The sequence below is a fragment of the Oryx dammah genome, unplaced genomic scaffold (assembly GCF_014754425.2).
Source record: "Oryx dammah isolate SB20612 unplaced genomic scaffold, SCBI_Odam_1.1 HiC_scaffold_21, whole genome shotgun sequence".
In the NCBI taxonomy this organism is placed as follows: Eukaryota; Metazoa; Chordata; class Mammalia; order Artiodactyla; family Bovidae; genus Oryx; species Oryx dammah.
This window is the reverse complement of record NW_024070205.1, coordinates 4,837,296-4,862,634: the sequence shown is the minus strand read 5'-3', so window position 1 is coordinate 4,862,634 and position 25,339 is coordinate 4,837,296. Positions and strand designations below refer to the sequence as shown.

The following is a 25,339-nucleotide window of genomic DNA, read 5'->3' as shown; positions in this document are numbered from 1 at the left end:
AAAAATAGACCCTGAAAATGATAATCAAGTGAAAGCTAGTTTGGTTATAGTAAGAACATGCAAAGTAGACTTTAGAACAAAGAAAATTATGAAGGATAAAAAGGAACAATAAACAATGATAAAAAACTCAACTCACCTAGAGGATAGAACAATTCCAAATGTGTACACACCTAACAAAACCTCTTCAAATACATGTAGATAAAACTGAAGAGGGAAAGACAACATCCACAGTTATGTTGGAGACTTAACCACCGCTTTCTTGGCACAAGAATAAGTAAACAGAACATCAGTAAGGACATAAAAGGACCATCGACCTTATATTTATAGAACACTGCATCCAACAACAACAGAATACACGTTCTTTTCCAGTACACAGAACATTCACCAAGACCAAGGACCAACTTTTTCTGTAAAACATTTACAGGCAAATCACTGACAAAGAACTTGTATCCAGTATATAGAAAGAAACCTCAAAACGCAATAAGATTAGCACTCAGTTATAAAAATGGTCAAAATATTTCAACACATTTTATAAAGAAGATGACTGAAAGGCAATCAAGCATTTGAAAATATATACATAGGCTTTGAGAAAATGCAAATTAAAACCAAGAGACCACTGCACACTTATCAGAACGGATGAAACACAAGTGATCAGCGTTGCTGAGGATATGGAGCAATTAGAACCCTTACACACTGGGGGTGGGCATGCAAAATGGAATAAGCCAGTCTAGATGGTTTGGCGATGTCTAAGCTATGGTTTTTCCAGGAGTCATGTATGGATGTGAGAGTTGGACCATAAAGAAAGCTGAGTGCCAAAGAACTGATACTTTTGAACTGTGGTGTTGGAGAAGACTCTTGAGAATCCCTTGGATTGCAAGGAGATCCAACCAGTCCATCCTAAAGGAAATCAGTCCTGAATATTCACTGGAAGGACTGATGCTGTAGCTGAAACTCCAATACTTTAGCCACCTGATGCGAAGAGCTGACTCATTTGAAAAGACCCTGATGCTGGGAAAGATTGAAGGCAGGAGGAGAAGGGGACGACAGAGGATGAGATGGTTGGATGGCATCACCGACTCAATGGACATGAGTCTGAGTAAACTCCGGGAGTTGATGATGGACAGGGAGGCCTGACGTGCTGCAGTCCACAGGATCGCAAAGAGTTGTTCACGACTGAGCGACTGAACTGATCTGTAAAGCTAAACAGGTACTTACCAAATGACCCAGCAATCCCATTCCTAGATATTTACCCTAACGGAATGAAATCACCTAAAACTGGAAACAATGCAAATATCCTTCAACAGATGAATATATAATCCAACTGTGGCACAGCCACGCCAGGGAACACTACTCAGCAATGAAGGAGGATACATGCACTGCCACAGGCACCAGCTGGCTGAGGCTCAGAGGCCTCCTGCAGAGAGGAAAAGGGCCCATCTCAAAGGTTTACCTTTATGTGCTAAGGCTCCATCATGTGGTACTTTTAAAAATGCAAAACTATAGTGGTAGAGACCAGAGCTTGGTGCATGGTGCAGGAAGAACGGACCACAGAGAAATGGAATGCAAAGTTCTTCTGGGAGATGGACTGTTCACAGCCTGTGTGTGTGTTTAAATTTGTGTAACTGCACACCAAAAAAGACATGCACATTTTACTCAGTGTTATTAATAATTTGAAAATTAAAATTTTAATTTTGATCTGCATAAAGTTAAAATTATTAAATTTAAATTTTAAAAAATAGATACTATATCTAAGTAAAGGTATTTAAGACTTCTTGCATCAGATAATAAAATCATTTTAGGAGGCTTTTAAAGAAGGCCTGAATAAATAGGTATTGATTAATACCATGTTCAGTAGCTAAAGATATCAGTTCTAACTAAACTGACATATTCAGTTAAATCTCAAATTCTGATATTTTTTAAACTTCAGATTCAAAATCTGTAAGAAAATGCAGAAGAATTAGGATAGCTAAAAACTTCTTAAAGAAAACAAAAGAAGTCTTTGTCTACCAGACGTTCAGATTTCTTGTAAAGCTAGAGTATATGGTTCGATGGTAGACAAAAAGAACAATGAAATAGTAAAAAAAATTCTAGAAACAGAACCACACACGTAAGAATCCGTGCTAGGGGAATTCCCTGGCCGCGAAGCCGTCAGGACGCTGGCCTCCACTGCAGGGGACGGGGCTCAGCTTGTTGGGAGCTAAGGCCCACATGCTGCAGTGCACGGTGAAAAGAAGACTTGATGTGCACTACAGGCAGCACGGGTTCCCTGGTGGCTCAGAGGGTAACGCGTCCGTCTGCAGTGCTGGAGACCTGAGTTTGATCCCTGGGTCAGGAAGATCCCCTGGAGAAGGAAATGGCAACCCACTCCAGTACTCTTGCCTGGAAAATCCATGGACTGAGGAGACTGGTAGGTTATAGACCATTGGGTCACAAAGAGTCAGACACAACTGAGTGACTTCACTTCACTTCACAGGTAGCACAGTGAGCCAAGGGTGGTCATTTCAGTGAACTGTAACCAAAACAATGGCTATCCGTATATACAAAAAGAAATACGGTCCCTAGCACAAATCATATGCAGGAACTAATTTCAAGAGAGCTCTAAATGTGAAAGGCCACACATTAATGCTTTCAGAATAGAATAGAGTGTAGGAGAATATCTTCAAGGTCTTAGCAGTTAACAAGTACTCCTCAAATGGTTCAAAACAAAGAAAAAAAAACACCCACACACAGCCCACTAACCACAGAAGAAAATTAAGAATTTTCACTGGAAATATATAAAACTATAAGTAATAGTCTGGGAGAAGATACTTACAACATACATATCCAACAAGGACCAATAACCAGAATATATAAAGATCTCACACAAATCCACAAGAAGGCAAACAATCGAAATAAAAAATGGAAAAAAAAAGATCCTTGAAAAAACACTTCACAAAAGATTTTCAATATGAAGAGGTGTTCAATGTCATTCATTACCAACAAAATGCAAACTACAACTATTCTAAGGTACCACTACATGCTGACTAGAATCACTGAAATTAAAGAGATAACCTCCAAGTATTTTAAACAGCGGGTGGTCCTATAACCAGCTTAGAAAACTCCTTGTCAGTATCTACTAAAACTGAAACACATATGCCTTAAGGCAAACAACTGTACTCGTAGGTATGTGCCAAACAGAGTGTATATATTTCACACCAAAAGGCACGTTCATAAAACCTTTAGTTATACAGCTCAAAACCAGAAACCCAGATATCCATCAACAATAGAAGAAATGAATAAATTGTAGGATATCATATGCTGGGAAAGACTGATGACAAGAGAAGAAGGGGGTGACAGAGGATGAGATCCTTGGATCACCAACTCAGTAGACATGAATTTGAGCTAACTTCAGGAGAGAGTGGAGGACAGGGAAGCCTAGTGTGCTGCAGTCCATGGGGTCTCAAAGAGCTGGACAGGTCTGGGCAACTGAGCAACAACAACAAAACGTAAAGCGAACAAGACAGCATGGGGTGAAGGATTAAACTGCTCCCCCTGTCAGAGCAAAGGAGGTGCTTCGATTTGTTTGATCCTCATGTTCAACATAGCCAAGAGTTTTACAGGTAGTGGGGAGATACCAAATATTTGTTAAAGTGCTAGATAAAATATAGAAGCCTAAAATTTAATTTAAAACTTTATCATATTTTACTCTCTTAAAAGTGTCATTAAACCTTTTTAAATCTAAAAATTCAGAATACCATACCTGAATAATAGATGCTGATTTACTGTGAACTCTTTCTAGCTTTTCCTTTTTCAACATTAACAGTTTTCTCTTTGCTAAGGCTCTTCGCCAATATTTCTGAATGACCAATGCTGCGCTGACCTTCTTTTTAAATCGTTGTTTAGTGAGGAAATTGATTATAGCTGATTGAATAATTCTTGCAGCTTTGTCTCTCTCCTAAAAGAGAAAAAAAAAAAAAAAAAAAGGCAAATATGAATTAAACAATCACTTGAGGCCCTAAGCCATTATTTGTAAGAAGTCAGATTGGGCTTCCCAGGTGGCTCAGTGGTAAAGAATCTGCCTGCCAGTGCAGGAGACACAGGAGATGCGGGTTGATCCCTGGGGCGAGAAGATCCCCTAGAGGAGGAAATGCCACCCCACTGCAGTGTTCTAGCCTGGGAAATCCCATGGGCAGAGGAGCCTGGCGGGCTGCAGTCAATGGGGTCACAGGAGTCAGAGACAAATGAGCAATGAAGCAGCAACAACAGTCGCTCAGATTACGGCGGAACGAATTCATGCTTGATTTTTGGGAAAGGATTTGCCCACAAAGGGCTATATAGTCAAAGCTATAGTCATGTTCACATATGAGAGTTGGACTATAAAGAAGGCTGAGCACCAAAGAATTGATGCTTTCAAATTGTGGTGCTGGAGAAGACTCTTGAGAGTCTGTTGGTCAGCAAGGAGATCAAATCAGTCAATCCTAAGGGAAACCAATCCTGAATATTCATTGGAAGGACTGATGCTGAGCCAAAGATCCAATACTCTGGCTACCTGATGCGAAGAGCTGACTCATTGGAAAAGACCCTGATACTGGGAGAGATGGAGGGCAGGAGGAGAAGGGGATGACAGAAACAGAAGATGAGACAGGTGGGTGGCCTCATCAACTCGGTAGACACGAGTCTGAGCAAACTCTGGGACATAGCTGAAGGACAGGGAAGTCTAACATGCTGCAGTCCATGGGGTTGCAAAGAGTCAGACGTGACTGAGCGACTGAACAACAAAGTAGGAGAAAAAAGAAAGGCAAAAGAGACTCAAATAAACAAAATGCTTTACAGTATAAGGAAGTATTATTTTTTGCTTTTAATTGGATGCACTGTGTTTATTTATTATTAATGTGTATTTACTTATTTGGCCGCACCTCACAGCATGTGGGATCTTAGTTCCCCAACCAGGGATTGAAGCCACATCTCCTGTATTGGAAGCTAGGAGTTTTAACTGCTGGACCACCAGGGAAGTCCTGGAAGTATTGTTTTGCTGCAATTTGAAGAAAGGAATCACAAAAAAAGAAAAAAAGAGGCAAAACATCCTCTTTTACCGCCAGAATACACTGTGGCTTTAAGTATAGAGGCTCAAGAGGACAGAGCTTGGGGCTGTGACAAATGGTGTCAGAACTGCCTGCGGTGTCAGTATCCAAAGAGGAGCTGGCTGCCTCGGGAGCTCCCTGCACATCTCTACTTCTAACAGTGAATTTCAGTGAATAATAACAGGTTAAAAGCCAGGTATCAGGCACCATTCTAAACACTGCGAGAATGAGCCATCCAACCTCACAACAACCGTGAGAACAGAGGAAGCGGCCCTACACCCATGGCCATGAGGAAACCCGGGCAGGGAGGTCAAGTAGACAGCTGGTCCCCCAGGGGTCAGCCAGCCAGGATTTGATGTAGGCAGTCTGGCTTCAGAGTTCATGCTCCTAATCACTTTGCTACTCTGTAAGGCTAGACTTATCACTTCACTTGAATTAGACATGGGAATATAAATTATTCCTCTGGTGGAGAGGAACAACGTACAGGCTGTCTGACAGCCCTTTGTGTTGCCGCGTGGGACAGTGCGCCATGCGAGGGCAGGCTCGACACAGAGATGAGCTGTAGGTGCTGACTGGTATTAACTACAACCAGAAACCATGCAGCATGAGAACACAGCTAGGGAAAGGATCAAATTGCTATTCTAAGTCTGGGCACCTGATGCGAAGAGCCTACTCATTGGAAAAGACCCTGAAGCTGGGAAAGATTGAGGGCAGGAGGAGAAGGGGATGACAGAGGATGAGATGGTTGGATGGCATCACCGACTCAATGGACATGAGTTTGAGCAAGCTCCGGGAGATACTGACGGACAGGGAGGCCTGGCGTGCTGCAGTTCGTGGGGTCGCAAAGAGTCAGACAGGACTAAGCGACTGAACAATGACAACAACCCAGGTCTGAAATGGTGCAAGAGAATAAACAGTATGAATCGCCAAAATTTAGCTACTTCACAGGTACTAACAACTTTATCATAAATACATTGTAATTCAGAACTAAGGAGCAGTCTTGGGTGAAATATATTTCTGAAATACCTGCTAAGATTTATTAAACATGAATACTTCTTTTACTTTCTCCAAATAAATACAGCATTATTAGTGAAAAGAGTAGAGGATTAAAATAATTTATTCAGTTTGACCAAGGAGACCATTTCTAACACTGTGAAAAATGACATTTTTTCCAAACTCAAGAAAACACTTATTTTATGTTAATGCAAAATTCATGCTATCACGGACACAGAGGGACAACCCTTCTCCCTGTGCTCAGGTCCTAAATGTTCTGAGAAGTTAAGCAATGGAAACCAAAATGCCATTTTTAAACTAACAAACAATAGCCTGGAAGACAGTTTCATGGCAGACCGAATGAGCTTGGCTAATCGAACTGCAGTCTGAAAGGGGACACCCAGGCCAGAGAGGCACTGGTTGGGGGCAAGCCTTCCAGAGCACAGTGCGAAAAAGGAAAGGAAAGCTCCTGCTTCCCAGAGGCACGTCAGAGTTCAAGAGGAAGGAGGGAAGAGATGAGTCAGACAACCCCAGTTTACTTTTCACAAATTCACAATGTGCATAAGTTATTCCATGTTCCCTGGAGCACAGTGAAAGGGAGGACAAAGCCTGGAAAAAATACCCAATGAAGGAAACATTGGACATTAGGGAGAAATATTGACCCCCTACTCGAAACACACACAATCATGAAAATTACCTCGGTAATTTCCTACGTCAGTAAAATGTAAAAATGATATCAAGAATCATTCAGCTGACATTTTATGAACAATTTACATTACAGTATTTCATTACTGACTGGGCTTCCCAGGTGGCTCAATGGTAAAGAATCCACCTGCCAATGCGGGAGATACGAGAGATGCAGGTTGGAACCTGGGTGTGGAAGATCCCCTGGAGAAGGGAATAGCAACCCACTCCAGTATTCCTGCTTGGGAAATCCCATGGACAAAGGAGCCTGGTGGGCTATAGTCCATTGAGGTCTCAAAGAGCTGGACATGACTGAGTGGCTGAGCACACACACACTTCATTTTTGAGGAGTACCTGATGGTGTTTTAGATCTTTTTTTAGCTTATATTGTCTCCAAGTTGTTTGTATAAGTCGAGCGGCTCTCGTTTCTTTACGAAGATCCAAAAGCCTTGCACAAAGAAATGACAAATAGGTAATCACCACCTAAGAGAGAACATAAAAGATGAAGACAGAAGTTTCTATGAGACAGAGAGAATGAAACTTCCCATCATCTGAGACTCTGATTACTCAGAGTTATTACTGCGAAGGCACTTTCACTTCACCTTCTCATCAGGGATTGTGTTTGACATATCTGAGTGATGGATCATGGCAGGTATTCCACCAAGGTCTCTAGCTGCAGACCTGACCAACTGAAAATTTTTCTTTTCATTTTCCAGGAGTTCTTTGTATAGTTCTGAAGTATTTTCTGCAATGCAAGTAAAACAGAGAGATCAGATTATACTGCGAGGACCAGAAATCAGACAGTGAAAACACTGGAGAAGTAAATTAACTGAAAGGGACGAACCCTGATCAGGTAATTTAAGAGACAAATCCAGAAAACTTCCGTCAGACTCAGATGATGAATTCAGCACCACGGAACCAGTGTGTGTGCACTCCACGGTCTGCGTGGTCCGCTGACATATGGCGTCAAAAGGAATATGGCAAGGATGGTAGCGGTGGATCAGGTAACACAACACCCGGCCGTCCGAGAAAGACACTGTGAAGTTCTCCACCTGATGAGAAACGTCAGAAAGAGAATGGACTGTATTTAGGTGAGAATATAGATACTGACGGCTTTACAGTCCCTATTTCCTTTTAATAGCTAGGACTGGCATGCTAACTTGTAGTAGCACCTAGTGTGACACCACGTGTATGCTCCGCTGTGTCTGACTCTTTGTGAACACGTGGACTGTAGCCTGTCAGGTTCCTCTGTCCATGGAATCTCCCAGGCAAGAATACTGGAGTGGGTTTGCCGTCGCCTTCCCCTGGGGATCTTCTCGACGCAGGGATCCATCCCGCGTCTCCTGCATTGGCAGGCAGATTCTTTACCACTGAGCCACCTGGGAAGTTACACTGTATACTACCACATTCATGGCCAAATTCTCACCTCTAAAATATTATATGATTGTGCTGGGTTGGAGAGTGTTCATCAAAAAATTCATGTCCTTCCCAGACTCTCAGGATGTGATCTTGTTTGGACATAGGGTCACTGCAGATTTAACCAGCTAAGATGGGACCACGCTGGAGTAAGATGAGGTATTAATCTGATATGACTGGTGCCCTTATGAGAAAGGGAGAGAGACATAGAGACAAGACACATAGGGAGAATGCCGTGTGAAGACAGGCAGTGACTGGAGCGCTGTGTCTACGGACTTAGGAAAGCCAAGGGACTGGAATCAAGAGAAAGGCATGGGACGCAGGACTGCAGGACCAGGGTCTTTGGGGCTCTCTAGTACTTACTTAAAACACAGACGATCATATATCTGACATTTTTTCTGTTTTACATTCCTTACAGGATACGTTATTCATGTGCATCAGGACCATTTATTTTCATTATTTATACTTAAACAGACATTCCACATAGCAATGGAGGATCAATCTAACAAATGATTATAAAAGACACGACTCAGACTACTTCCTCCCTCTCTGCCCAGTGGGGCCGAGTCCTCTAATGTCCCTTTGTGTGTGGTGGGTTTGTTTGCATTCACCTTTGTAATAAGAGTTTCCCTGGTGGCTCAGACAGTAAAGAGTCTGTCTACAGTGTGGGAGACCTGGGTTTGATCCTTGGGTCAGGAAGATCCCCTGGAGAAGGAAACGGCAACCCACTCCCGTGTTCTTTCTTGGAAAATCTCATAGAAAGAAGAGCCTGGCGGGCTATAGTCCAAGGGGTTGCAAAGACTCAACTGAGTGACTTCACTTTGTAATAAGGGTATGATCCTTTGGCACCCCAGTTCTATGCAAGCATTTCCTTTTAAGACTACCAACTAGGGCATTTTTTTCCCTAGGAAGACATAAAATAATCGTTCATTACACAATTGGTGACAGATTTGATGAAACTAGGTACGTGACAGCAACCTTACTCATTAGAGGAAAAGTTTGCTTGTACATATTAACTAAGAGGGGATACAGGTATACATATAACTGACTCACTTTGCTGTATGGCAGAAATGAACATACTGTAAAGCCATTATACTCCAATAAGAAAAAAAAAGAAAAAAAGAAATTCATCATCATTATTATTATAATTTTTAATTGGTATTAACACATTTTATTGTTTATAATATAAATTATATTAGCATCTGTATTATCATATAATAAATCTGTACAATAAGATGTATCATTATAGTTATATAATTGTTACATGTTTATATGTTAATTATTATATATTAATATATACATATATAAAATATATCATATAAAAATATCTGTATAAATAATCTATATAGTAATAAAATTCTACTACCTTATATGACATTAAAGAAAAGAAATTAAAGGAAATATTTCATGCACTATTTATTTGATTTTAACCAAAATTTGCTTAAAGAAATTAGGCTAAAACATAAACACAGAACTTACTTTTTTATTATAGAAGCCACAGACAGCATTTACCCAATCCATCAGTAGCTTTACGCTTTCACTGTATTGTTCAAAGGGACCGCTATGCCTTTCATCTCTTTTTTTACTGATAACAGCATCAGGATGGCATAACAGTGCAGACATTGTTTTCTTCATACTCTGTGTCTTCTTTAAAAAGTCAATTTCTTCCTTTAACTGATCCAAATTAAGGGAAATATCCACCTAGAATACAAAAAGAATATAAATACCATATTTTTCATACATTATTTTTGACCCACAAAAGTTCAAGTCTGCTACTATCAATATCTTTTTAAGGCAAACACAGTCTACAAGGAAGTCATGGACCGTGTAAGTGCTTGCGTGCACGGGATCTGTGTTCACCTCAGTCAGGGATCTGATCTCGTCTCTGTGTCTGATCAGTGAGGAAGCCTTAGCTCTAGTCTCCACCCCTATAAAGAAATGACAATAGCAACCTACTGGGGGCCTTGTGAGGATTAGATTGGAGTGTACATAAAGCCATTAGCACAGTTCCTGGGACAGAATAAGTCCAGCTAGTAAGAGCTACTACTGCTAGTCTTCATTTAACACAAAAGACTTTTATAAGTCAAAATTGAAAACTGACAAAAAGTACAAAATGCACCAAATGTACAATACCTGAAAAGCCAATGCGATCTTCCAAAGCAACGCCAGAGTTTTCTCTCTGTGTCTGTCCACAATATCCTTAGACAGGATTGCATTTCCTGCAAATGGAAGAGTCCGTTAGCACAAAGCACAACTTGATTTTCAGTGAGAAGAAAACTTTGATTGTTTCTTGGTTTTTACCATGCTCATCATTCAACTGAATTCCTCGTGATTTAAGAATTTCAAGAACGATGTCAACATTGTGCATCTTTTGAAGACGACTTATTGCAGGAATTCTGAGTTTCTTGGAGAGATTCCAGTTTTGCGTGAGGAGTTCCATAGTTCGCCTAACAATGAAGGGATTGCCACATACAATTGTTAAGACAAAAACATACAGGAAAAACTAACTTCATTTAAATAATCACCCATATCAATCTTCCAGAGTTAAAGGGTTTTAGGTTAGAAAGATCCCAAAACATTATCTCAAAACTGTTACTCCATAGTTAAGTAAATAGAGTTATTTCTCATTTAAACCTGGGGGTTAAGGTCTATGAACAGAATGTAAGAACGGAAAATAACATGCACACACACAAATGCACACAGAAACAAAAGAACAAGGTTCTTTAGGGAAAAGAAAGGAAAATGGACATTGACTGAGGGACTCCAGTATTCTACACATCAAGTAAGTGCTTTCTTTTCTTATTTTAGTCCTTTCTTTTCTTATTTTGTCCATGGCAAATCCCACAGTTGGGCAATTATTACCCCATATTTGGCAGATGAAGAAACCAAAGCCCAGAAAAGTAAAATAAATTTCCCGTGATTTTACAACTAGTAATGACAGGACTTGGAGAAGGCAATGGCACTCCGCTCCAGTACTCTTGCCTGGAAAACCCCATGGACAGAGGAGACTGGTAGGCTGCAGTCCATGGGGTCGCTAAGAGTCGGACACGACTGAGCGACTTCACTTTCACTTTTCACTTTCATGCATTGGAGAAGGAAATGGCAACCCACTCCAGTGTTCTTACCTGGAGAATCCCAGGGACTGGGGAGCCTGATGGGCTGCCATCTATGGGGTCGCACACAGTCGGACATGACTGAAGTGACTTAGCAGCAGCAGCAGCAGCAGCAATGACAGGACTAAGATCAGAACTAAACCCCACTTTTACAGTTTCCGAAGCCATTGTCTTATATTTATACCAGGCAAAGCAAAAAATGTTTGCATGCCTACCTTAAAAAATCACTTATACCACAGTTTAAATTCAAACTCCTAATATCATCTAGTGTTTTACACTAGACAAAAATCATTGTTTCCACAGAAAGATCGAGCCCAACTAATGACTGTATCTGGTTAAAATTTGGCAGACTTGTTTACAGAACCATAATTTCTAAAGGTTAGGAAGCAGTGTAAGATAGGTGTAGGCCAGCCACTCAATCAACGTCTGAAGCATTCCTGCAACACTAGACTGACCGACTGACTGTCACCTATAGCATCAGTGGATTAACCGTTCCCAAGTGACCTCAAATGACCTCCGAGACCTATGCTCATTTTGGGGACACTGAAGAAAATAGAAGCTTGTCAAGCAAGATTGAGTCTCTTTACTAGTGAGAGTTCCTGAGAATGACAAAGCATCAACACCCAACACTGGGAAGTCCTTAGTAGCGCCTATAAAAGAACAAAAAATTTCTTTCATCATCAAAAAATTACACTGAACATGAAGCCAATCACTGTTCCTCCCAGACAATGGAAAAAGTTTCAAATCGTGAATTGCTAGTGGCCAGAAAACAGATGTGTGCTGGTTTGGATTTATGAAATGAACAAATTAAAATTAAATGTAAAAATAGTGTGGAGAACATTCTCAGCAAATGCTCCAGCCTATATAGAAATTACTCAAGAAAGGAAGCTACAGTAAAGCTCAAGACTATTACTTTGTCATGAGAATATATGATTGGAAAAGAAAAGAAGGTTCGTGGAAATTTAATTTAGAAGGCAACAAGAGACGTGTGCTGTTATTGTTTGCTTATTTGTTTAGCTGTGCTGGGTCTTCTCTGCTCCAAGGCTCGTAGGATCTCAGTTCCCCAACCAGGGATCAAACCTGCATCCCTTTCACTTCAGTCGTGTTCGACTCTGTGCGACCCCATAGACGGCAGCCCACCAGATTCCCCCGTCCCTGGGATTCTCCAGGCAAGAACACTGGAGTGGGTTGCCATTTCCTTCTCCAATGCATGAAAGTGAAGTCGTTCAGTTGTGTCCGATTCTTAGTGACCCCATGGACTGCAGCCTACCAGGCTCCTCCATCCATGGGATTTTTCAGGCAAGAGTACTGGAGTGGGGTGCCATTGCCTTCTGCAAGGCAAATTCTTAACCACTCAACTACCAAAGGAAGTCCCATGTATCCTATTTGTGAAGAACTGGGGATTCACAAAGATACAGTGGTAACTTCCTCACAAATGTCAGACATAATATAAATTAGAGAGTTTCTTAGAAACAAGATGGATGCCCTCAAGTCACATATTGTAAAGAAGCCACCCGAGCTACAGTGTAAAGGCTGCTCCTTCCAAAGCAGGCAGTGGTGACTCACTGTTGTCACATCAAAGCCGATGCCTAGGACTCTAGTGTGTTAGTGAGGAGATGCGTGCGACATGACAGTGGATGGCATGAGCTGATGCCCACTGCCACCGCCCTAAAAACCCTGGGCAAACCAGGCCATGTCTTCATCTCACTTCTCCTCACGTGTTGTTGTCGTTGTGTCTGACTCTTTGTGACCTCATGGGCTGCAGCACACCAGGACTCCCTGTCCTTCACCATCTCCTGAAGTTTGCTCAAACTCAAGTCCATATAGGCGGTGAAGCCATCCAACCATCTCCTTCTCTGTGCCCTCAATCTTTCTCAGCATCAGGGTCTTTTCCAGTGAGTCAGCTCTTCGCATCAGGTGGCCAAAGTATTCGAACTTCAGCTTTAGCATCAGTCCTTCCAATGAGTATTCAGGGTTGATTTCCTTTAGGATGGCTGCTTTGATCTCCTTGCTGTCCAAGGGACTCTCAAGAGTCTTCTTCAGCACCAAAATCTGAAAGCATCAGTTCTTCAGTGCTCAGCCTTCTTTATAGTCCAACTCTCACATCCATATATGACTATTGAAAAATCCATAGCTTTGACTATATGGACCTTTGTTGGCAAAATGATGTCTCTGCTTTTTAATACACTAAGTTTGTCACAGCTCTCCTTCCAAGGAGCAAGTGTCTTTTAATTTCAGAGATGTATCCTTTCATGTGCAACATGGTTAATACAACTAAAACTGGTCTCAAATGATGTAGAAGTCATGAAACCACTGCAGATAAAGTGCTATTTAAATGTCTTATAGTTTAATCAGCCCCATGCTTTCCCCAACTCCTATCCTGGGGCATCAGCATCAGTGGTTGCTACTCAGACCTCATCACCTGCCAGCAGGGAAAAATGTGGATAGGGAACAAGGTTTCTTGGCCTAAAATTCACACTATTTTCCTGAACTTTTTTAAACCCTAGATTTATCCCATTACATAAAGGAGCAAGAGGGATTGTGTATGTTAGAAAAAAATGTCTTTTGGAAAATTTTAGTCTATTCTAGGGAGAGACATAATTCCATTTCTTATACTCACACGAGACGCACCCCACACTGCAAGTCTACAGCAAGATTCTTAACAGCAAAATCAAATTCATCGAAAGGCATCTGGACGTGGGTCACAGGAAATCCCAATAAGCTCAGGTGACGGGAAAGGTCACCTTCACCACCTAGGAAATCTCGTGAAAAAGCCAGAAGGATATCTTTACTGGCCTATGGAGAAACAAACAGAAGGTATTATATTCCAGTATCATCGTTCTGTTTATAATAAAAACAAATTCTTCAAATCATTCTGCGCATATGGAAATAAAGTAAAATTAACTAGTATAAAAAGACAGTTTCATATGATAACAATGGAAACCTCATATATTTCCAATATTTCTAATTTAAGACTTTTTAAGAAAGGGCTCATAAATAATAATACACTCTAAAAATTAGAATTTGATAGCATACTAAATTAGGAAAGAAATTTTCTCCCAAATTAATTACTCAGAAGCACAGTTACATTCATTCTCAAAGCAAAGCTAGAATGATGCACTGGTGAAATGTCAACCAACAAGCTAGGCAGGGTTAGAACTACTGGGCAGGCATTTTTGTTCTACTCCAGAGTACTGTTCTTTGGGAAAATCACTTTTTCTGAGAAGAAAATATACAATAAAAACAGACAAAATTTTATATGTGAAATATAAAATATAAGATGAAAACTATCAGGCTTCCCTTGTGGCTTAGCTGGTGTAGAATCCACCTGCAATGCAGGAGACCTGGGTTAGATCCCTGGGTTGGGAAGGTCCCCTGGAAAAGGGAAAAGCTACCCACTCCAGTATTCTAGCCTGGAGAATTCCATGGATTGTATATATATATATACTGTATATATTGTGTATATATATATATATATACACTATATATATATATTTATATATATACATACATATATATATGTACATACTGTATATATTGTATATATATATATACTATATATATATGTACATACTGTATATATTGTGTATATATATATATACTATATATATATAGTCTATGGGATTGCAAAGAGTCGGACTAGTGTTCTTTGGGAAAATAACTTTTTCTGAAAATACACAATAAAAACAGACAGAAGTCTTATATGTGAAATAAAAAATATAAGATGAAAACCATACCTTGAACTCGGCATCTTTACAGAAGAGACAAGGATCATGATCAATAAGTCTAGAGATTTTAGCATAATCAAGGAAACAAACCAATAATAATAGTTTTTTCAAGGTAAACTTAGACAGAGCTTCTTCATGACCTGAAATAAAGTACAAAAAGGCATAGCATGTTCATCTATGCAAGACAAGTTTGGTTTTCTTTTCTTGGAGGGGGTGGTTCTCAATTATTTTTCTGTATTTATTTATTCTGTTATGCTTTTGGTCTATATATTTCTGTTAAGGATTCTTGAGATGTGTCCTATACTTTAAAGTCAAATTATCTTGGAATTTTTTGTAAGTCTATAAAATTCCTTATATTTACTTTTTTTTTTTTTTTTCCCTGGCAGGGGAAACATAAATTGGTGCAGCAACTATGGAAAACAGTATGGAGATGACTCAAAAAACTAAAAAGAGAACTACCAAGTAATCCAGCAATTACACTGCTGGGTATGTATTCAGAGAAAATAAAAACTCTAAGTCAAAAAGATACATATACCCCAATGTTCACAGCAGCATTATTTACGATACCCAAGATGTGGAAGCAACCTAAGAGTCCATTGACAGAAGAATGGATAGAGAAGATATGGTGTGTACATATGTTTATGTGTATGTATGTACGTGTGTGTAATAGAACACTACTCAGTCATAAGGAAGAATGAAATGGCTGCCATTTGCAGCAACATGAATGGACCTGAAGGGCATTATGCTTAGAGAAATAAGTCAGAGAGAGAAAGATAAATACTGCATGGTATCACTTCTATGTGGAATGTAAAGCAAACTAGTGAATATGACAAAAAGAAACAGACTTGCAGATACAGAAAACAAACCAGTGGTCACCAGTGAGGAGAGGGAAGGTGGGGGCAAGACAGAGGTAGGAGATTAAGAAGTACAGATCACTACTTATCAAATAAATAAGCTACAAGGACACATTGTACAACACAGGGAATATAGCCAATATTTTATAAAAGCTATAAATGGAGTATAGCCTTTCTAAATTATGAATCATTATGCTGAACAGCTGAAACTTATATAACATTGTAAATCAACTATACCTCAATTAAAAAAAAAAAGACAAGTTTTATGTAAAAGGAGGATAGTTACATCTGCTGGAACAAACCAGCAGTAATGAGCACAGGGGCACACTGCGTGTCTTTCTTAGGCTTTCCATGAACAGACTCATTTAAGGCTTACGAGGGCTCTATGGGGCATTTCCAGTTCATGGAAGAAACTGGGGCTCAGACACAGCAAGAGACTGGGTTAGGTTCATAGGACAACTACGTCATGAGCACCACAGGCACCGACCTAGGGGCTAAGAATACTAAAACAGCAAGTGACAGCCTAAGACAGACGTGACCTCCACCAGGCGTGAGGCCTGCTCCTGAGGTGGAGAGAAGAGACAGCAGGCACAAATAGCGATGGGGGGAAGGAATGGTGGGGGGGTTGCAGAACGAGACGGCAGGGGAGAGAGAGGCCATTTACACCGGTTTCTCTGGAAGGTGAAGTCGGAACAGAGACAGGAATGAGGACGGGACGTCCTCTGCACACAGCGGGGGGAGCACACGACGGAGGCAGAGCCACCCACCATCTCTGTACAGGTGAGGGACACTTGGGTGCCGGTACTCGGCTGCGATGTCAGGATTCCAAAGCAGGCGGTTCAGAATGAACATCGCCAGTCCCGTGACGTCACTGTTGTCTTCCAGAGGCACCAGTTCTCCGTATACTGTCTGAAAAGAAATCCAAGCCCAAGTCAGAGCTGTGCTCTCTCTTCGGGGCACAGGGATGTAGCGAGGAGGGACAGACGACGCTGGTCTAGGAACTGGCGAGGTTCTGATTCCTTTGGGAGAGATGGGCATGTTCGACCTGGCTCTTTGGGCTGAACATGGATATTTTCTGCAAGTTTTAGTGCACTCTTCACAGTGAAGAAGAGATGAAAGTTCAGGACTAAGATAAGTTCTTAAAAATTATATGACAAGTGATATTTATATTGCAATCTTTTCTTTTAAGAACTATCAAATATAGGCCTCTTGTTCAAATTTAATGACAACTGTCCTGCTAGTGGGCTTCCTAGGTGGCGGTAGTGGTAAAGAACCCATCTGGCAATGCAGGAGACATGGGAGACTGAGGTTCAATCCCTGGGAAGGGAAGATCCCCTGGAGGAGGGCATGGCACCCCACTCCAGTATTCTTGCCTGGAGAATGCCATGGGCAGAGGAGCCTGGCGGGCTACAGTCCACGGGGTCACAGAGTCGGACACGACTGAAGCAACTTAGCACACACGAACGCACGTCCTTCAAGTGTATCGTGAAGGTGCAACACACACCTAAATAATTCTAAAAGCTTCAGTAGTTAACAAATGGAAAACCATCTGTAAACCATCTGAGACAATAACTGGGGATGTTCTGATCTGTATATAATCAAGGATTAAAATATGTCATTAATGTAACATCAGTGTGATTGTTAATGATTTTCAAAGCAATTAGAAAAAACTAAAAACATCAAATTGTATTTTATAACTTTACATCAATAAAACTAGAGAAAAGCTTAAAAAATACTAATATCTGCCAAAATAGAGACACTCTGTCTTTACTTCCTTTATTTTTTTGGCATGTGATGCTTTCTTAAGATCCTCAAAGGTCACGCCCCCTAACAGAATTCTAAGGTGTGATGGTAGAATGTTTTGTTTATAATTCATTCACCCTTCCCTTTAGAAGTCCCCTTTCCCACCAAATGGCATAGATTTGCTGTATCTATCATGAAAGAATAAATATTTCTGCCTCATCTGTGCCTGGACAGGTAATGCACTTTAGGTAGAACTATGGATGCAGTGATGCCCACTACATCTAAGAGGAAGTTTCAAAAGGCATTGCATGTTTCTAACTCTCCCACGTTCTACCTCTGCCACAAAAGAGCTATGCCCCCAACAGACAGGGTCTACTCTATCATTGTGCTACCAGGGAAGCCCTAGACAGGTCTCCATTAATTGAGGCTCTGGGCTCTTTGATATCTGAAGCATAGCCAGTTTATATGTAATTTTCTGATTAACTTTTCTTTGAAAGAAATGACAAGTTGAATTTCAAATCAATTGAAATAAGAATTAAAGCAAGAAATCTTACCAAGTTCATTATCTAGTTGGGTGACCATAGTGGGATTATCATTCATTCTCTCTACACCTCAATTTTCTAATAACTAGCCAGATTATTGTAAAGATTCCTTTTTAGTACAAAAGATTTTTCTATTCAAAAACTTAGAAAAAAATTGAAGAATGGGATATCCCACATGACAAAGGTAAAAACCCTAAATAAGATACAGGAGTTCACCAGTAAAAGACTAAAAGAAATGGGAACACTGAGGGCAGGAATAAAAGAATATTTCTAACAGCCAACTCCTAGTGGCTTTCTAATTCAGTTAGTTTTATCATTCTAAATATTACTGAACCATACACCATGTGAAAAACTCAAATTCTGATGTTTCCATGAGTAGTGTTCCATCTAAATGTTTCTGGTGACTTCAGACTGGTGTGGATTCCAATCCTGGCCCTTCACAGGCATCCGGCAGGTCACTTACCATCTCAGCTTCTGTTCTGTCAGTGAAGTTGGAATAACAATAAATACTTCACTGGATTTTATAGAGATCTAAATTAGAAAATATATTAAATGTGCTTTAAAAAACCTAGTATTATCATTGGTAAATGCTCAGAAAGGAGTTAACTATACTTGTTATTACATCTGGTACCAAATATTATATATATATGAAACTAACGGGAAAACTGCTATGTAACAAAATGGCAGTAATATAGAATGACAGTCTATTAAGAGCATTTATGAAGGGACCTTAAATTTCATACTGAGATATTAAGTAATCAAATAATTTGATAATTGAAACCATCATTTTATTAAAGAATCTTCTAAAAGTATATATATATATATCTTTTTTCAAAAACTGAAAGGTGTACTTACCTCTAGGCCAATTCGTAGCCACAAAGGATTATATGACAATAGCCAATTCAGGACTTTCTGCCGTTCTCCTGAAACACATATGAAACGCAAGTAAGCTCAGACCACTAATCAAATACGAGACAGTGAATACAATTTCATGGAGAGAAATCAGAGACCAAAAAGGAACATCACATATATGAAATATGTTAAAGTATACTTACATGCTTTTATATATGTACATGATCTCGTTTAAGTTTGTGAACTTTTAGGTGAAACCACGTATATATTTGACTCTGAAAAAAAATTTCTAGAGTGTTTTTAAAGAATTAATCTCAAGATTTCTATAATCTTCTTACCCACATCTTTCCAGAGGTGCCTGTCTTTCCGAACAATTAACCGCCGAGCTTCGATTTCAATTTCAAGCTTTTTCATAGCCTTAACCATTTTTTCAGAAGTAAATAAGCGGCATGCGGCCCGACGCAACCTGTTCATCCTGCACCGAGCTGTGTAAGCTCTGAGAGACACCTCGTCCTTGGTAGGAGCTTCCGGGACACTTATTTTACGTTGACTCTCTACTCCCAGAAGAAGAGTGGAAGCATTTACTGGGTCAAAATGAGAGAAAGGATATTTCTGGTTAAACGATACGTGCATACACTTTAAAATCTAGCAATAAATGCAGCTGAAGGTGGCCAAGACAGAATCTATTCCCTGTGCCTTCTAGCCTGCTCCTCTCCTTCCCACCTCAAAGTGAAGGTGTCATCCTCCACTCAGAAGCTCAGACTGTCCTATGCTGCTGCTCCTGCTGCTAAGTTGCTTCAGTCGTGTCTGACTCTGTGTGACCCCATAGACAGCAGCCCACCAGGCTCCCCCATCCCTGGCATTTTCCAGGCAAGAGTACTGGAGTGGGGTGGCATTGCCTTCTCCGAGGCTGTCCTATAGTCGCAACCAATTGACTGTACCTGCAAACTGTATCCCAAATCTAACCATTTCTTATAACCACTGTCGTCCAGGTTCCAACATGATCTCCTCTAACCCAGACTCATGAGAGAGCCTCCTAGCTGGCTTCTCTGCTTCCATACACTTTATCAAAAGATAAGCTCCTAAAGGATGGGATTTGTTGGGAGGGAGTAAAAGAGGGAGGGGACATACACATATCCATGGCTGATTCATGCTGATGTATGACAGAAACCAACACAATACTAAAAGCAATTATCTTTCAATTTTAAAAATAAATTTAAAAAGAATAATCATTTAAAAAGTAATGGAAAACATCAAAAAGGTAAAAAGTCAATATGCTTGAATACATTAAAAAAAAAGTTATATTTCTCTATTCCAAAGAGAAATAGAAATAATATTTAAAAATAAATTAATAAAGGTTTAAAAAAAGAATGTGATTTGTTAAAGTCAAATTTTGAAATGCAATTTGAATTTTCATAGAGCACATCTTCTCTCAAAGAAAGAACTAAAAATCATGTTTTGTTTACTTTTGGAGAAAAAGCAAAGTACCTAATCAAAGGTAGAATTCCTATACACACTTCTCTAACAAATGCAGACCAGTGTCTGCTGGAACACTATACCAAGAGGGAAATCGTCCCCCTTAAAGTCAGCCTGTGTGATGCCTGGGCAAGTTAAGTATTTTAAAGGGGTTTTCCTTATCTGGAGTTGAACTTATCTCTGTAACTTCTATGGGAGAGTAGCCCAAGTGAATCTTCCTTGTCTCAGGAGAAAATCCTTTAAATATTTGAAGAACACCATGTTTCCATCACGTTCCATACTTTGAGTATTTCTCTTTTCCAGAACTACAATAAATATTTTAAAAATTCCTCATATCCACTGGTTTTTAGACCTCTCATCATTATATACTTGGCCACAAACATCCTAAACAGGGTCCAGTAGAGACAATATCCCTAACAGGCCATACAAGACAAAATGATCCACCAGGACATTCCACTTTATTGATGCAGCTAAGACTGTACTGGGTTTCTAGGCAGCCATATCTCACTGTTAATGCAGACTGAATCTGTCTAACAATAAAACCCATTCACTGGAAAGGCTGGAAGTCACACTGGCTGATGAGCAAAAAAAGAAGTTCAGTACTTACAGCACAAAATTCTCTCACCTGCACAATAATGAGCGTTTGTCTTAATGACCTAGTGTGCTGTGCCACTAACTACACTATGATACACTTGTGAAAGTGAAGTCACTTCAGTAGTGTTCGACTCTGCGACCCTATGTAGCCTGCTAGGCTCCTCTGTCCGTGGGATTTTCCAGGCAAGAATACTGGAGCGGGCTGCCATTTCCTTCTCCAGAGGATCTTCCCGATCCAGGGATTGAACCTAGGCCTCCCACCTTACGGGCAGACTCTTTACCATCTGAGCGACCAGGGAAGCCCAATAAATCTGTACAACTGAAGAATGAAAAAATCATGTTAAAAGTGACCCGTTAAAAAAAGTATTATCTAATTTAAACATTAACTTCATGTTTACCTTCAGAAATATTTGTTTTTACAGTGAAGTCGTCAGGAGTTAATATAAAATTTAGCCACCAAGTGAAGCCCTGTTCCTGCTTCTCCTTCCAGCGTTCATCATAAAACACGTTTTTTGCAGCAAACGGCATTGGATGTCTAGGTATACCTAGGAATACAGTTAGGTTAAGGCATAAACATTTTTCCTTAAAATTATTATACAATCCATAGCAATAGACGATCGTCAGCAAGATCACCTTTAAGACACTGAACGATGTTTGCTTTTCTACTTCCAGCTGGAAGGAGCTAAAAGCCCTGGGGTGTGCTGTGCTGTGCTCAGTCGCTCAGTCATGTCCGACTCTCTATGACCCCGTGTACTGTCGCCCACCAGGCTCCTCTGTCCATAGAATTCTCCAGGCAAGAATACTAGAGCCCTCCTCTAGGAGGTCTTCCCAACCCAGGGATCAAACCCAGGTCTCCTGCACTGCAGGCGGATTCTTTACCATTTGAGTCACCAGGGAAGCCCAAGAATACCGGACGGTTAACCTATCCCGTCTCCAGGGAATCTTCCTGACCCAGGAATCAAACTGCGGTCTCCTGCATTGTAGGCAGATTTGCTACCAGCTGAGCTACTAGGGAAGCCCATTTTGGGGTATAAAATGTAGTAAAAGTAAAAGAGAAAAAGTAAGGCAGTACCTCCTGGTTATTTAGAAATCCCAAGAAAAGTGAATCAACTTCATTGAACTCTGAGAAAATATCCTAATTGTTATTGAGACACATACTTTAACAATTCTTCAAGGCTTTTATTCCATTAAAAAAAACCAATTCATTTCCATTTGAAATGCGGTTAATGCTTCATTCAGTGTCAAGTTTTTCAGAGACTTTAAAGATACTGAACACTTGCCTGCTTTTAGTGCTTTTATGAAGGTCAAGTTAGACCGAGCCACAGGAACAAAGGGTCTTGTCCTTTTGTTTGTTTTAGAAGTAGGAGTTCTGTATCCTAATGAATCTACAATCGTGAGAAAAAGAATAGCATTTTGAAAGTAAAATAAACTCTGCGAATGAACTGCTATCAACTTAAAATTTGCACTCTTCAAAATCATATCCATTTAGCAGATGCTGAGTAACCACTATGTGCCAGGATATGAACTTGGGTAAATAAAACCTATGTCTGAAAGTTACAGACCAGAAACTACAAAGTATTTTGTGTCGACAGAAGCTATGATTGAGATTGAACCAGCTCACTGTGTGTGTGCGCCTGTGTGTGTATGTATATATACAACTAGGTGCTGAGAATACAGAATGGAAAGATGTGGTTCCAGCCCTCAGGATGTTCTGGGTCCAGAACAGAGGAGTAGAAAGAATCACAGTGCATTACATCAGAAGTATACAAGGAGCCTGGGACAAGGGGAGGCACCCGAAAGGCAGGACAGCCTCCTGGAGGGAGCGCCCCTGAGCTGACCCTGCAGTGGACGTGACATACCAGGAACGGGGCCTCTGACTGAACTGCAAGGTGGTACCTGGAGCCAAGAACACAGACAAGAAAAGCAAGACCAAAAAGAGGCTGGAAGAGGAAGAAAGGAATTAAAAAATATGAAAAATAACAGTGATGGCTAGTAGTAGAATACTTGCACCAGGCACTCTCAGAGTCTTGTAATTTAGGTTACTGATGTAGTCAGCACCAGAAATCTATCAGAAGTGCACCATCATCTTCTATGTTTTATGGAGCTTAGAGCAACTATGCTACTTGGTCAAGGTCATGCATGCTAGTAGGTAGCTGAGCTAGACAGTATGGCTCCAGGGCTTGCACTGTAACTCAGTTCCAAGTAGCTGGTGGGCCAGTGAAGGATTAAGGTCCAGGCAGTCACACTGTCACATGTATTTCAGAAGATGGAATGGACAGTGGACTGAAGTCAAGACTAGAGATGGAAGTGAAAAGGAAGCAATCCCAGGGGCCTAAGTCAGGTATGATGAGAATTTAAAGGAACACAGAAGCGGTGGAGACAAAACCAGAGAAGAGCTGTTTTCATAGCAGAACTTGTAACAGGGCTTAATGTCAACTGACTAGGCAAGGGATAGAGAATAAGAACCCTGACAGGTTCCCAGGCCTCACCCGGAGATGAAGTAGATGGTGGGTGGTACCTACAGGAGGTAGATGGTGGCGGCGGGGCGGGGTGGGTGCCTACAGGGAAAGTACAGGGAAGTCACAGAGGAAAACAGCCTGTCCTAACGCAGTTCACTCCCTCAAAGGCAGGTTTCACACCAGCTTGTGCTGCTGCTCCATACAAACCAGGAGCTAATATTAATAATAAAGCCAGAGGCGGGAAAGCTAAGGCCCAGGGCAGAATCCAGCCCACAGCTGTTTGTGTACAGTCTGCAAGCTAAGAAGTTTTCACATTTATGAACACTAGTTAAAAACAAAATAGACCTCCAAAAGTTTTATTTCATGACACATGAAGCCAATATGAAATTCAGATCTCGGTGTTCATAAATAAAGTCTTCTTGGCACGGAGTCACAGCCGCTCATGTCCACACTGTCTGTGGCTGTTTCCGTTGGCAATGGCAGGGCCCAGTGGTTGTGACAGACGTCACATGAGCTGCAAAACCTGGATATTTACTACCTGGACCTTCAGAGAAAAAGTGCTCAGCTTTGACTTAGAAGAATTGCAAATCCATGCCAACTGTCAAAATAAGGAATATGACCACATTGTTACATAATATCTATTAGATTATAAGTTTCTTTCCATCTTAACGTACTTAAAAATATGAGTTCCTCGTTCTGAAGGCTTGCACAAGCTAGTCCCTCCGCCTACAAACATTTTGTTCTGTGGGAGACTTCCTTGGAAATGTCTCATGGCTTCTGATCATTCCCATAAAGCCAAGTAAAGTGCCCCCCTTCTGCACTTTCATGATTCCCTGGGCATAGCTCCAAGGACGGGGAGCGGCTGAGGACAGGAATGATGTCTTTTCTCCCAGTATCCACAGAGCCTAGAACAATGCATAGCACACAGCAGGTAACTTATCAGAGTCGAATAAATGCACTTGAAAAACTGAGTTTTTTCTCTGCAGACACTGCAGGGTCTTGCACGTCACTATAAGAACCTGGCTTCCAGTGAGATGAAAGGCCATCGGGGGTATAGAAATGGAGCATGTTAGAATCCAACTGATGACTATTTTAAAAGCATTGCCCTGGCAACTAAGTGGAAAACAGACTCCAGAGAAGGCAAGGGTGAAGGCAAGATCCAATAGGGGACCTGCAGAGACATAGGCTAGGATGGGGCCGTCAGTGATGGTGAGAAATTGACCCAGTTCTGAATGTACTTGGAAAGAAGACAGGATTTGTTGATGGACTGAATTTAGAATCAGGCAGACTGTCTGAATTTATAGAGAAAGGGTAGGAGAGAAACACACTTAGGGACACCCCCAGGTGTGGGGCCTGAGATGAGAGGAGATCATAACAGAAGTGTGTTGGACTGACACACCAGGGAGAGACGTCACAGGACTGGGGATGGCAAAGGGCTGCTTTCAGACAAATTAAAGATGCTCGCTAGGCAGTCAAGTGGAAGTAAAAGACGTTGGATAAACGAGTCTACAGATGAGAGGTCCATCCTAAAGATGTAAAGCTGGAAGGCCTCCATGCAGAACTGAAAGCTGTGAGATGGCTTGAAAGCACTAAGGGAATGAGCAAAAGTGTGAAAAATTTCAGTGGTTGAGTCAAATTTAGAGGCTGGAGCGACAGACACAGAGGAGCCCCCAGGGAGGCGGGAAAAGAACCAGGAGGAAGTGGGAGTGGCAGGGTAAAGGGGTCCCAGAGAGAGAGGGTGCCTAATAGTTCAAGATGAAGACTGAGAAATAATCTCTGGATTCAGTGTGGAGGTGTTGATGACCTTGACAAAACAAGGTTTTAC

General features: G+C 40.9%; 1 protein-coding gene across 1 annotated transcript in view; it reads right to left on the bottom strand.

The window, feature by feature from the left end:
* ASPM (assembly factor for spindle microtubules) overlaps positions 1-25,339 on the bottom strand; it is a 62,187-nt gene that overhangs the window by 24,076 nt on the left and 12,772 nt on the right. Inside the window, exons 4-17 of the mRNA XM_040263721.1 lie at positions 22,336-22,440; positions 21,454-21,600; positions 19,324-19,569; positions 18,989-19,056; positions 16,616-16,757; positions 15,004-15,134; positions 13,887-14,062; positions 10,455-10,600; positions 10,287-10,372; positions 9,633-9,854; positions 7,582-7,789; positions 7,340-7,482; positions 7,092-7,220; positions 3,740-3,934 (exon numbers count right to left, since the gene is read on the bottom strand). Of these exons, the coding sequence (XP_040119655.1) occupies positions 3,740-3,934; positions 7,092-7,220; positions 7,340-7,482; positions 7,582-7,789; positions 9,633-9,854; positions 10,287-10,372; positions 10,455-10,600; positions 13,887-14,062; positions 15,004-15,134; positions 16,616-16,757; positions 18,989-19,056; positions 19,324-19,569; positions 21,454-21,600; positions 22,336-22,440 (2,144 nt within the window). The remainder of the gene's footprint in view (positions 1-3,739; positions 3,935-7,091; positions 7,221-7,339; positions 7,483-7,581; positions 7,790-9,632; positions 9,855-10,286; positions 10,373-10,454; positions 10,601-13,886; positions 14,063-15,003; positions 15,135-16,615; positions 16,758-18,988; positions 19,057-19,323; positions 19,570-21,453; positions 21,601-22,335; positions 22,441-25,339) is intronic.